Source organism: Heterocephalus glaber, unplaced genomic scaffold (genome assembly GCF_053883595.1).
Source record: "Heterocephalus glaber isolate CG9 unplaced genomic scaffold, H.glaber_assembly_v1.0 deba00001719, whole genome shotgun sequence".
In the NCBI taxonomy this organism is placed as follows: domain Eukaryota; kingdom Metazoa; phylum Chordata; class Mammalia; order Rodentia; family Bathyergidae; genus Heterocephalus; species Heterocephalus glaber.
The window spans coordinates 6,081,516-6,094,487 of record NW_028258432.1 but is presented as its reverse complement, the minus strand read 5'-3'; the positions used below and the strand labels follow the sequence as shown (position 1 = coordinate 6,094,487).

At 35.3% G+C, this 12,972-nt stretch overlaps 1 protein-coding gene across 2 annotated transcripts in view; it reads left to right on the top strand.

Moving 5' to 3' along the window:
* The window catches only part of Mtmr6 (myotubularin related protein 6), a 44,418-nt gene that overhangs the window by 16,306 nt on the left and 15,140 nt on the right, over positions 1 to 12,972 (top strand). For both annotated transcript variants that reach the window (XM_004854830.4, XM_004854831.4), the window contains exons 3-6: positions 1,670 to 1,832; positions 3,117 to 3,274; positions 3,466 to 3,594; positions 12,108 to 12,242. In XM_004854830.4, coding sequence (XP_004854887.1) covers positions 1,670 to 1,832; positions 3,117 to 3,274; positions 3,466 to 3,594; positions 12,108 to 12,242 — 585 coding nt within the window. The remainder of the gene's footprint in view (positions 1 to 1,669; positions 1,833 to 3,116; positions 3,275 to 3,465; positions 3,595 to 12,107; positions 12,243 to 12,972) is intronic.

Genomic DNA, 12,972 nt, shown 5'->3' with positions numbered 1-12,972 from the left:
ATGCAGATTTTGGGCATCATTGATCTCTTGAGGGAGGTGAGTACTGCCTGTAAGGACAAGGGAGAGGATGACAGACCCACAGTGTCTGTGCCAAAGTGTATAACTGAGCTTAATATCTCCATAAAATGGGCATAGCATCAGTTTTCATGTGATTCTTAAATGAGAGAAAATAGGAACAGCATCTAGGCCTAAAGCACAGTAGTGGGTCAGTAAATCATAGCTGCCCTGTTTTTCTAAGCAATAGAGTCAAGGTTAGAGCAACCACATTGCTCTGAGGTACACTGCTATGGCACTTCCTTCTTTTTGTACTCTTGAGTTCCCCAGAAGGCCATCCAGGTGATGTATGATTGTAGCAAGGAAGTTCAGGTGCTCACCCTAGAGGTGAGCTTGAGTAAGTTGTATTCCTTAGAGGCATTGGGTCCCTTCTCTACCCTGGGGCTGGAGTTTTGCTGAATGGTGCCTTGTGAAACCAGTACTCGTATCATCATCCACTCTGTGTATCCTTCCTTTGTATACCTGCTTCAGTATCTTCTCTGTGTGTTTTCCATCTTTGGAACACATACGAAGTATAGATTTGTCATTCCTTCAGAAAGGATGAGTAGGTCTTTCCTTCAAATTCATTAGATGTTGAGAGCATAGTTGGAGAGAAAGGCAGTAAAAGATGTTATTTTCTCCAACTGTTGTCTTTAAAGTGCTGTCTTACTAGTACATTCCTGTATATTCCTCCTGAATTAAGTCTGTTTAGTGTGCTAGATCCATAGAAATAGCATTTTAACTTTAGAAGGAACCTTACTCACCTTTTATCCTGTTGTCTCATTTTACAGATTACTGTTTTTTTAGGGTTCCATGAACTAGGTAGAAATAGAGCTAGATCCCTTCATAATTCTTTTGCAGATACTTTTGGATTTTATTTAGGATCATAGTAGTCACAGAACGATAGTGCATTGTCCCTTGTTCTCTATTGAGATGTCACATTAGATCATTTTTAGTAAGTTAGCACAGGCTCTGTATATAAAGATTAATGATGCTGAATTTTAGCCATACAAAGGAGCTACATGTATGTACTGTATATGTTAATAATCTATGATATGTATAGTTTTAATTTTCACAAGATAAGTTCTCTCATTACACTTCTTTCTCAAGCTTTTTTTGATAATTTGAATGCATTTAATCTTGCATGTGAACTTTAGATTTAACATGTAATATAATTAATGATATTAACATAGTAATACAATATCTGTGTATTATATAATAATTATCCCTTACCCTGCCATAAAAAATAGGAATGGTATTGAAAAAAACCAGACTTTTAAAAATAAGAAACAAAGTATTAGTAGCACGTGGGAATGATAATCAGCTCAGTATTGAGTTTATAGAATAAATTTTAATTCATTTACTTAGTAAACATTTATTCTGATGGACAAAGGTATGAGGGATGTCGCCTACATTTCTGGCTAGGGGTATGCAGTCATTTAAAAAACTATATATTTTTCGCAAGCACAAGAACCCGAGTTCGATCCCCGGTACCAAAAAAAAAAATTATATATTTGAAAGCTTAGAACATAATATTTGAGACCTTATTTGAGGGTGCATTCCTAACGTACATTCTGAGAGAGAATAAATATTTAGTTCTTTCTGCATCGGTGACTTAAATTTTTTCATTCTGTAGATATTACACCACCATATTGCCTCAGTAGAGAAACTTCCTTTGACTACTTCTGGATGCCCTCTCTTGATTCAGTGCAAGAACTTCAGGACTGTCCATTTCATTGTTCCCAGAGAAAGAGATTGCCATGATATTTATAACTCTCTGCTACAACTGTCAAAACAAGGTATTGTTCTTAGAGACCGAAGTTTACATGCTCAATTTGAGATGAATTATCCAAGGTACTTTTTAATGTCTCATTATTGTTATTTTGTACTTTAAGTTATCCAGACTGCTTCTTCCTACCCCCCCCCCCTTAAAAATAATTAGAAACTATTGATCTGAGTTGTAAGAATGGTGTCCAAGGGCTGGGGATTTAGCTCAGTGGTTCCGCCCCTTGCCTTGCAAGCACAAGGACCTGAGTTTGATCCTCCGTACCAAAACAAAAACAAAAAAAAGAATGGTGTCCAAATCAAAACATTTACAGTGTAGACTGAAGAAACTATCTATTTATATTTATAGTTATAATTATATTTATAGTTTAAAAATCTCTTGGTAGCAAGGAGCACTTTAAAAGTAGGTATTCCACAAACAAGGGTATTGACTTGGAAAATGATATTACTAAATGAAAAGATAAGGATGGTCAAGTTCCTCTGGTAGCAATAGGACTAAAATATTTAATAGATTAGGGTTGGACAAAAGGCAGATGAACAGGGGCATGAGAGTGTATCCTATTTTAGTAGAGGTATGGTTAAGAAAAGGATATAAGCTCTAAAGAGGCATCTTCTCCTGCTTATGCCCCAGGAGTCTGGAGACACTTTTTCCCCCTACATGACTTAGATTACTTGTTGAACTGGATTTCACTTGAGCAGCCTGCATGCATGGTCTTAGAAGCAGGTCTGTATTCATTGTTCTCTACTAGCAGGTAGAACCTGCAGCATTCTCTTCTTCCAAGTTAAGCCACAGCATATAGTAAAGATGCTTCTGTGACTCCAGCCTTATTCTTCAGAAGTAAGTGTGCTCCTGAGTTTGGTTGCTATTTTTGGTCTACACTCTTCTGTGGGACTATGTAATGCAATTTCATGTGCTCTGCGCTATCTCTAGTTTTTCATTATGGCATTGTGCTTTCCATTTTACATGTCATTGCAAAAAGTGATGAGTAGGAAGTATCTGTGCTTTTACAATTTAACTTTTAGGAAAATATTGCAATAGAGGATTTAAAGTCTAAGTCTAAAGCTTAATTTTTGCTCATGACAGATTGAATCTCAGATTCATATATGTGCTTTCAGATAAAATCATTTGTATCACAGAATTTAGAAAATATTAAGTTCAAGTATAGTATGTTCACATACTAGCTATCTTCTGAAATTTCAAAGAAAAAATGGAGGGCAAATTGGAAAAATTACTTTTATTATAGTGTGTTAAGTCTTATAGATTGCATTTTAATGTTTTTATATGTTGTATTTTATAGCAAAATATGAAGATCTCTATGCATTCTCTTATAATCCCAAACAAAATGATTCAGAACGACTACAAGGTTGGCAGCTCATTGACCTCACTGAAGAATATAAGAGGATGGGAGTGCCAAATTCAAACTGGCAGTTGTCTGATGCCAACCGAGAATACAAGGTAATTTAGCAACTTTTTGGGAAAATTCAGAAAATGTTAGTACCAGAGGGGAGAGGGTGTAATAGCAGCAAGTTGTCTATGTATTGCAGTATGCTGTTCTCGCACTTAATAAGTTTAAAAGTTTTTAAAGGTGAATTTTAATCTCATGGCTTTTGAACTGTGATAGAACGGTCTTGTTTTGATATTTACAGATTTGTGAAACTTATCCCAGAGAACTTTATGTTCCCCGGATAGCAAGCAAACCAATAATTGTTGGTAGTTCCAAATTTCGGAGCAAGGGAAGATTCCCAGTTCTTTCTTACTATCACCAAGATAAGGAGGTAGGAACCTTCTCTTTTGATTTTTGTTAACATAATACAACTCTTTTTTTTTTTAGGTTTGAGTACCTAGAAGAATACTAACTTTTACTTTATGGTGTCATTATTATAATGTTAATAGAAATGTGCTAGCTTTTCACAGAATTACATTTTGAGAATTTTAAAGTAAAACTACCTTGAAATGTAGAACTTTTTGTATTTATTATCTTTCTTCCTTCCAGTAGTGACTTGAAAATAATGAGATTAGGGAACAGATAGAGTCTTCTTTTTTGTAGTCCTCTGTCCATCTTGACTATATTTGGGAAAACCAGATAGCTCAGCAAGCCGACCATTGAATGAAGGGAGAGAACCAAGGGCATTTTAGGGTCCCATTTTAATAGTAAGTTCTTCAAATCATGAGGATTTTACAACATGAAAAGGTGGAAGAAGGATCTTTATACTGAGGTGATGTAATAGGGATCACATGTTATAATAAAACTTAGCTTTGTGACCTACTAACTGTAGGGCAAGAGGTACTTCATATGCATAGCTTGGTGACTTCATACTGTAAGGCTCTGCTAAGTACCTGTGACTTTCAAGTGGGGAAACTGAAGTATATTTCATAGCAAGGAAGTTGAGTTCAGTGGCATTTTTAACATTTAGCTTTAGTGGACTTTTCTCTCCTCCCTACAAAAATTTTACTATCTTCTTTTTCCCCTGTTTTCTGAAATTTTGCAGTAATGGGCTTTAAATGACTTTTAAACTTCCACCTGGAAACTCTGATCTCAGTATTTGGAAGTTACTTTTCTGTTTCTTTGGTAATTTCCTTTCTTCTATTAGTTTTATTTGTACTTTTTTCATAAAGCATGCTTAAGTTGCAAAAGAATTGAAATTATACAATGCATACTAGTAAATCATAGTGCAGTGAAACTAGGAATCAATGACAAACACAAAAATTATGCAAATGCATGGAATTAAGCAATACACTCGAATAATCAGTGGGTCATAGAAGAAATCAAGGAAGAAGTTATACTGTTCCTAGAATCAAATAATAATCCCAGTACAGCATACCTGCCCATTATGCAGTAACAGCTTGATTGGTGGTTTGTAGTAATGAAAATACAAGTGTTTATAATATTGTACTTTCTGTCTCATTTCATTTTTTTTTGAATATTTTTAAATCACTGAGCCTATACTTCTTAATTGAAAATGTATTCAAGTTGCCATATTTACCTTGTTAAACCAGCTCAGTAGGATGCACACAGGCTTCTAATACCTTACTTTGTTTTCTCATTACCAAAGATTGTGAGATGGGCCCCAGTGTCTGGCACAGAAGGTCCACCTGGGAATAAGTCCACTTAACTATGTATCTCAATATCTGAGCTAGGGGAGGCATCTATATTTGCATTCTTAAACATGAATAATTCTTGCTCTTACTTCTATTACTGTTGTTGTTATTAACGCCAGCAGTGGTTTAGTAATATTGTGGCTCTCTTTTAACAGTACATTCTGTTTCTGAGAATGTATCCTGCAGCTCCATTCTCTTTCTAAAATCAATTTTTTATTAAATTGTGACAATTGAAATAAAAAAATATTATGGGACACAATGAAAGCAGTCCTAAGAGGAAGGTTTATAGCTGTGAATGCCCACATTACAAAAACAAAGTGAACTCAAATAAGTAACCTAATCATGAACCTAAAACTAAGGTCCTAGAAAGATAAGAACAATTCAAATTCAAAGTTAGTACAAAGAAGGAAATTACAAACAGAGCAGAAATTAATGAAATTGAGAGTAAAAAACAATACAGAGAACCAGTTAATCAAAGAGCTGGTTCTTGGAAACAGTGAACAAAATAGACAAACCCTTTGTTCACCCTTCTCTACCAGCAGATAGAACCTGTAGCATTCCCTTCTCCCAAATAAAGCCAGAGCATATAGTAAAGATGTACTCTAATAAACTGGAGAATCTTGAAGAAATGTATGGATTCCTAGATACATATGAATTACCAAAACTAAACCAAGAATATATAAAAATCTTGAATACTTCAATAATAGTCAAAGAAATAGAAGCAGTAAAAACTAACTACTATAAGAAGAGCCCAGGATGCATTCACTGCTAAATTCTGCAAGAACTGGGTCTCCAGTAGCATTCACTGCTAAATTCTGCAAGAACTGGGTCTCCAATAGCAATCAGTTAGTGCAGTACTTATAAATTCTATAAGAATTTTAGTGACGATCTAACACCAGTACTCCTCAAACTTTTTAATAATATTGGAAGGCGGACTCCCAAAGTCATTCCTCCAAGCTAGCATTATCCTGATTCTAAAATCAGAGTAGACCCAAACAAAAAAGAAAACTACAGGCCAGTCTTTAATCATCATAAATTTTAAAATCCTCAACAAAATACTAACAGAAGGCAACAGATCATCAAAAAGATCATACGGCATGATCAAGTAGGCTTCATCCCAGGGATACAGGAATGGTTGAACATACACAAACCAATAAATGTAATATACTAAAAAAAAAAGAAGGAAAGAAATAAGGACAAAACTACACTGTCATCTCAAGTGGTGCAGGAAAACTGTTTGACAAAATCCAACTTTTGTTCATGATAAAACCCTGAAGAAAATAGGTATAGAAGAACCTTATCTCAGTCTGACAAAAGCCATTTATGACAAACCAATGGCCAACATCATGTTAAATGAAAAGAAGCTGAAAGCTTTTCCTCTAAAGTCAGGAGGAAAATAGGGATGTACACTATCACCACTCTTGTTCAATATAGTTCTTGAAATATTAGCCAGGACAATCAGGCAAGGGAAAGAAATCAAAAGGATATGTATAGGAAAGGAAGGAGTGAAATTATTATTTGCAGATGATTTGATCCTCTACATAAGAGACCTGAATAATTCCACCAAAAGACTCATAGAATTAATAACCAAATTCAGTAGCATAGCAGAATACAATATCAATGCACAATTAATCCTGTACATCAATAATGAATACACTGAGAAAGAAATTAGTAAAACAGTACCATTTACAAGAACATTAAAAAGTTAAATACTTAAGATTGAACCTAATCAAGGAAGTGAAAGACCGCTACAATGGAAACTACAGTACTATGAAAAAGGAGATCAAAGAGGACATCTGGAAATGGAAAGACACCCCTGTTCCCAGATAGGCAGGACCAATGACCATAATTCCAAAACTGATATACAGTTTTAATGTAATCCCAATCAAAATACCAATAATAGTTCTTACCGAAGTAGAAAAAAAATCATAAAATTTATATGAAACACAAAGAGACCCAGAATAGCAAAAGTAATCCCGAGCAACAAGAGCAAAGTAGGAGGCATCACAATTTCTGACTTAAAGTTATACTGTAAAGCTCCAGTGATAAAAGCAGCATGGTATCAGCACCAAAGTACATATAGATCAATGGCACAGAATAGAGGATGCAGGAACAACTCTAGGTACACTCAACTATCTGATCTTTGACAATAGGATCAAAAGTGTATACTGGAGGAAAGATAACTTCTTTAATAAATGGTGCTGGGAAAACTGGCTATCTACAATCAGAAGATGGAATCTAGATTCACCCACCTTTCACCATGTACTAAACTAAAATCAAAATGGATCGGAGATCTAAATGTTAAAACAGAAACAATCTGCTGGAAGATAAAATAGGCAAAACTCTTGAACACATAGGCATAGACAAGAACTTTCTGAACTGAACCCCAGTTACATAAGAAATGAAACTTAAGCATCAATAAATAGGATCATATCTAATTAAATAGCTCTGCACAGCAAAGGAAATGAAGAGACAATGTAGAGTGCCAGCTGTTCATTACAAAGAGCACTAATATCTAGGCTATATAAAGAACAATAACAAAAAATCAGACCCCCTAAAATACAAGACCAATAAAAGGGTAAGTGAAATGAATAGATACTTCTCAGAAGCAGTACAAATGGCCAATAAATACATGAAAAAATGTTCAGCATCTCTGGCCATGAGAGAAATGCAAAGGAAAAGAACACTGAGATTCACCTTACTCCAGAAAGAATGGCTGTCATGGAGAAATCAAATAACAAGTGCTGGTGAGGCCACAGGGAAAAAGGAACACCTCTTGGGAATGTAAACTACAACCACTATGGAATTCAGTATGGAGATTCCTCAGAAAAGTAAAAATAGCAATTCCATGTGACCTAGCTATTGCCCTTTCTAGGTATCTTCCCAAAAGAGACATAGTACAGTGATACATGTATACCCATGTTTTTAGCAGCACAACTCATAATAGTTAAATCTTGGAAGCAGCCAATCAACAACTGAATGGATAAAGAAAATGTGGCATTTATTTACATAAAGAAGGATAAACTTGAGTCACTGTAGGAAAATAGATGCACCTTCAGACCATAATTATAAGTGAAATAAATCAGATGTACAAGCTTCGATAGTGCGTAGTTTCTCTTATATGGGAATCCCAAAGCATAAATACTGTAATTAAAGAGCAAAATGAAATATAGATAATAGCCAATAGGGTAATAGATCTTTTGTAAAAGGAAAGGGGACTAAGAGATAGAAGGAGAGAGGAGGAAAAGGAGGAGAATGGGATAAATAAAGGAATTGAGTTTTATTATGTAATCATTATGTACTGTAATTGTGTGCCAATAAAAGTTAAAATTTAGTATAAAAAGTAAAACCTTGTATTAGTTGACAATCGAGCTTCCTAGGAAAAACCTCCATTCTTGCTGAGTTTCTCTCCTGCTTTCCATGTCTTTGTTTTCTAGAAGATCCTTAGCTTATCTTCAATCTACTCTTGAATTTTTTTTGTGACACTATTTTTCATATTCAAGAGCTCTTTCCTATTTTTTGTGAATGTTTTAGTCAGCTTTCATTTGTTGGATGCGGTATCTTAGTTCTCTGAGGATAAGAATTTTTTTTATAAGAAGTCTTGTGCTCCCCACATAAGTTATCTTTTCCCCTCAGAGTTTCATTCTTTTGTCTTTGAAATAGCTGGTTTTTGGAAAGTTTGTGGGCATGCAGTTGTCTGTCTTTGGTTTCTTTCTGTTGTGTAAGTTGGTTTCTGTGTAAGTCAGCCTTCTGCTGCTCTGACAAAATGCCTGAGAAAATCAACTTAAAAGATTTATTTTAACTCATGATTTCAGAGGTTTCAGTGTATGGTTAGCTGGCTCCATTACTTTTAGGTCTGTGGTGAGGCAGAGACATCATGACAGGAAAAGGTTGCAGAGGAAAGGTCTGACCTCGTGACACCTAGGAAACGAGGTGGGGGCGTTGAGGAAAAAACGCACCCTCTCTGTGACCTTCCTTCACTGTGGCTCCACCTCCTGAAATTTCCAGCACCTTGGAGTAGTGCCATCTAATTATGCATCCATCAATGGATTAATGCACCGATGAGGTTAGAGCCCTCAAGATCCATTTTCCTCCTCTAAACACTGCCATGTCGGGGACAAAGCCTTGACCACATGAGTCTTTGGGGGTACATTCCAGATCCAAACTATAATAGTTTCCTTAAAAAGGGCTCTTCTGATTTTTACCAGTGTATATAGTAAGACTGGCTGTGATCCAAGCATGGTCAAGAGGGATGGTTGGATCTCATATTTTGTTATGTAGACTATATTTAATCCTGTTTTTGGTGGAGGGCAGGGTGTGTGGCTTCATTCTTTTACAGCTGTACCTATTCTCCAGAGTCTTTGGGTTAATCTTCTAAATAGAATAAGCTTTGTCTTAAGAGCAAGGGAAAATCTGGAAATTTTAAGTACCGTATTTTCCCAATAAGACTGGGTCTTGTATTTTTGCTGCTAAAAATGAAAAGGGCTTATTTTCAAGCAATGTCTTATTTTTTCATGTGCAAAAATCCACATTTTTTTATGTACAGAAATCTAAATTTATTCAAATACAGTCATGCCATCTTCTGGAACATCGTCATACTCACCAAACCCTGATTTCTGGCAACCCCCACTTCCTCTTGAACCACGGCCACAATCTCATGTCCAACAATAGAGCCCTCCTTAGATGAGCAGTTCTTATCCATGTGGCCTGCTCGCAGTGCATTGGCAACACAGCTGTCAGTGATTTTATCCCACGAATTGTTCACCCAAGTTACAACCTCTTGCAGCTGGCTTCACAAAGTTTCCATTAAATCAAGTGTTAATTGAAAACTTAGGAGACAGGAGTGGCAGCAAAAACGATGACAGTTAAGAATGATGGTCTAAACAAAAGCATAGAAAAATTCCAGGCACTGAAATTCAGAAAACATTTATTTCACACGAGTGCATTAAGTATGTCTGTTATAACACATGACACATTGAATTATGAAGATTCATAGTACACAACCACATCTGTTCGTTATCAAGTGGGCATGTTATGCGTGCATTGTGTCTATGCTCTGATTTGTCATTCAGCATTAAGTCTCCAGCTCATCTGTTTATTTAGATGTTTGCCTGTCGCCCAAAGGTGCCCACTTTGGTATTTCCAAATACTCAATTATAATATATGTTATATATTTTAAGTATTAATGTCTAATATTATTTATATTTAGTTATATATTAGTATTTATAATTCAGTACATCCATTGTGTGTCGCAGTGACTACATGCATCCATCTTAACTGGTGCTTATTTTGGGGTAGGGCTTATAAGCACCCTGAAAAATCATGCTAGGGATTATTTTCTAGTTAGGTCTTATTTTGGGGAAAATGCAGTAGTCCTTTTGTAGGCATTCCACCTGCCTTCCGGTTTTTAGCTATGCTTTTGCTCAGTCTTTCAGAGGTACAACAAACTCCTCAGGCTCCTTGGCATTATACTGTTCAAAATATCTTCTAATTGACTTAAGGGAATTGGACACTTTTTGTTTTTTCTCTCCTGCTACATCAGTTATCACTGGCCAATCTATTATTATCTTCCTAAGTTTTATTGCCATTTCCATTGTATCCTTTTCCATTCTTTTTGTCCTTTTGGCTTTATACCTCTTAAATTTATTTGTTATTGGGCTGGGGAGTTAGCTCACAGGATTTAGCTCAGTGGTGCCACTGCCTGCCTCGCAAGCACAAGGTCCTGAGTTCGATCCCCGGTACTAAAAAAAAAAAATGTATTTGTTCAAACCTGTCGTTGGAATTTGGAACAGGAAGTGGAGATAAAAGGTAGATGTTTAAACAGAAGTTTCTAATCTGCTTTTCATAATTAAGTCATAAGGAAATTATCTGATTATGGCCCCTGTTTTACCATCCATGTTTATATACATTGTTGATTAGAAAACTGGGCTGAAAATATATATTCAGTGACCAGCCTACCAGAAATAAGAAAGTATGTTTGAAAATAATTTAATAAAATAATCATTTCCTTCTGCTATTTTAAATTTTCATGGTTTTGCTTTATGTGTGAATTTAAAATGTGCAAAATGTGTATTTATATTTTCTTTCTTCCCCTTTAATGAAATTGTATTTGGAATGTTTGGGTGGATGTTAAGTTGGACATGGTATGGATGAGATTGAAGAAAAGGGTGTGAGTCTAAGTCTTTTTAGTCAGTTTTAGGACTTTAAACATAAATACCTAATTTAGCCATTTGCTACTTACAGATATTCTTTCCCGCTTCGATTGACTGTATTTTAATCCAATTTTGAATTGAAGCTTATTTTTTCTCATTTTATATAAAGATTGCTGATTTCTAATTAGAAATCTGAAAGCCTTTGAAAAGTCAAAGTTCAAGTATTACTTTTTTTAAATTAAATTTTATTTTATTTTATCCCATTCTCCCCCTCAAGCCCTCTCCCTTCCCTATGTAAAAAAGCTTTGTTTCCATTTTTCCTTTTATTTTAATTTTTTTTCTTATCCCTTCTTTTCTCCCTCCAAGTATTACTATTTTTAAAGGTCCTGTTCTACATGTATTAACGGTTTCGTTATTGAACTTGAGTTGAAAGTATCCCATAGTCCAAGTAGAGCACAAGATGTAGGTATCTTAGTCTAGATTACTTGAGAGAATTGACCAAGTGCTACTTCTTAAAAATCTAAGTGTTTTTCCTTGGGGAGAGAGGGGAAGTACTAGGGATCGAACCAGAGACTTTGCACTGAGCTACATCCCCACTCCTTACCCCATTTTTTAAAGTTTTAGACAAGATCTTGTTAACTTGCCCACGATGTGATCCTTCTGCCTCAGCCCAAAGTGCTGGGATTACAGGGATTAGCCACTGTGCCCAGCTCTAAGTTTGTTTGTTTTTTCATGAACTAGTTAAGGAGGCATTTAGTTTTCTTAGAAGAGAATATTGGGAAAATTTAGGGAACATCAGGATATTGAAATAGTATTTAATTCAGATAGGATTTCAATGTTAATGCCTTCTAATTGTTCTGTGAACTTTTAGAAAGATTACATATTTGATTTTACTAGAGTTTTTCCTTTTAAGCATGTTTTTGAGAAGTATTTTTCAAGTCTTGCAAGCACAAGGTCCCGAGTTTGATCCTAGGTACCCTCCCTGCCCAAAGAGAGAAGTATTTTTCATAATCTATTTTCTGTCTTTTTAAAATTAGGCTGCCATTTGTCGATGTAGTCAGCCACTGTCAGGATTCAGTGCCAGGTGCCTGGAGGATGAGCATTTGCTTCAAGCCATTGGTAAAGCCAATCCAGCCAGTCGCTACATGTATGTTGTGGACACCAGGCCCAAAGTAGGTATCGTAAAGACACTGGATTCTATTAACTACCTTTAATTGATGAGTTTTTCCATATTTAAAATATATGAATTCTGTGTATAGATCAATTGTAGCTAATGATACAAAGGAAATATTCTTTAAGGTACACCAACTTAGAAGACCAGTTCTCAGTGTCCTACATGGTGATTTCTTATATCTTCTGATATGTATACATTGGTGCCTTGGATCACGAACTTAATTCTTTCCACGATTCTGGTTGCAAACTGAATTGGTCTCAGACCACATCAAATTCAGTGGTTAGGTTGAATGTTGACTTTATGGAGAAATTTGATTCAGTTTGTGACCAATTTTGTTTGTGACCAGAACCTTGGAAAAAATTAAGTTCATGAACCAGGGTACCACTGTATTTATTTAGAAAAGCTGTCAGAAACTCTTGATGGTGTATTATAAGTTTTATGTTATTGTGAAGAAGTACCTAATAGTATGTGTGTTGTGAATAAAAATTCTTAGAACTCTATAAAATTTTTAATTGATCACTTTGTATTAAAATAATGGACGTTAGTTTGAAATATTCATAAAGATAGGAAAAATTATGCCTTAGAAAATATGAACTAGAGAATTAAAGTGGCAAGAAATTATTGTTTTGTTAGGCATTTATGGTGTAACATCATTGGGATGAAGTCAGAATCCTGTTTTCTTTTTATGAGCAGTTAAACAGCCAATTCATATAGGATCCTGAAATTAA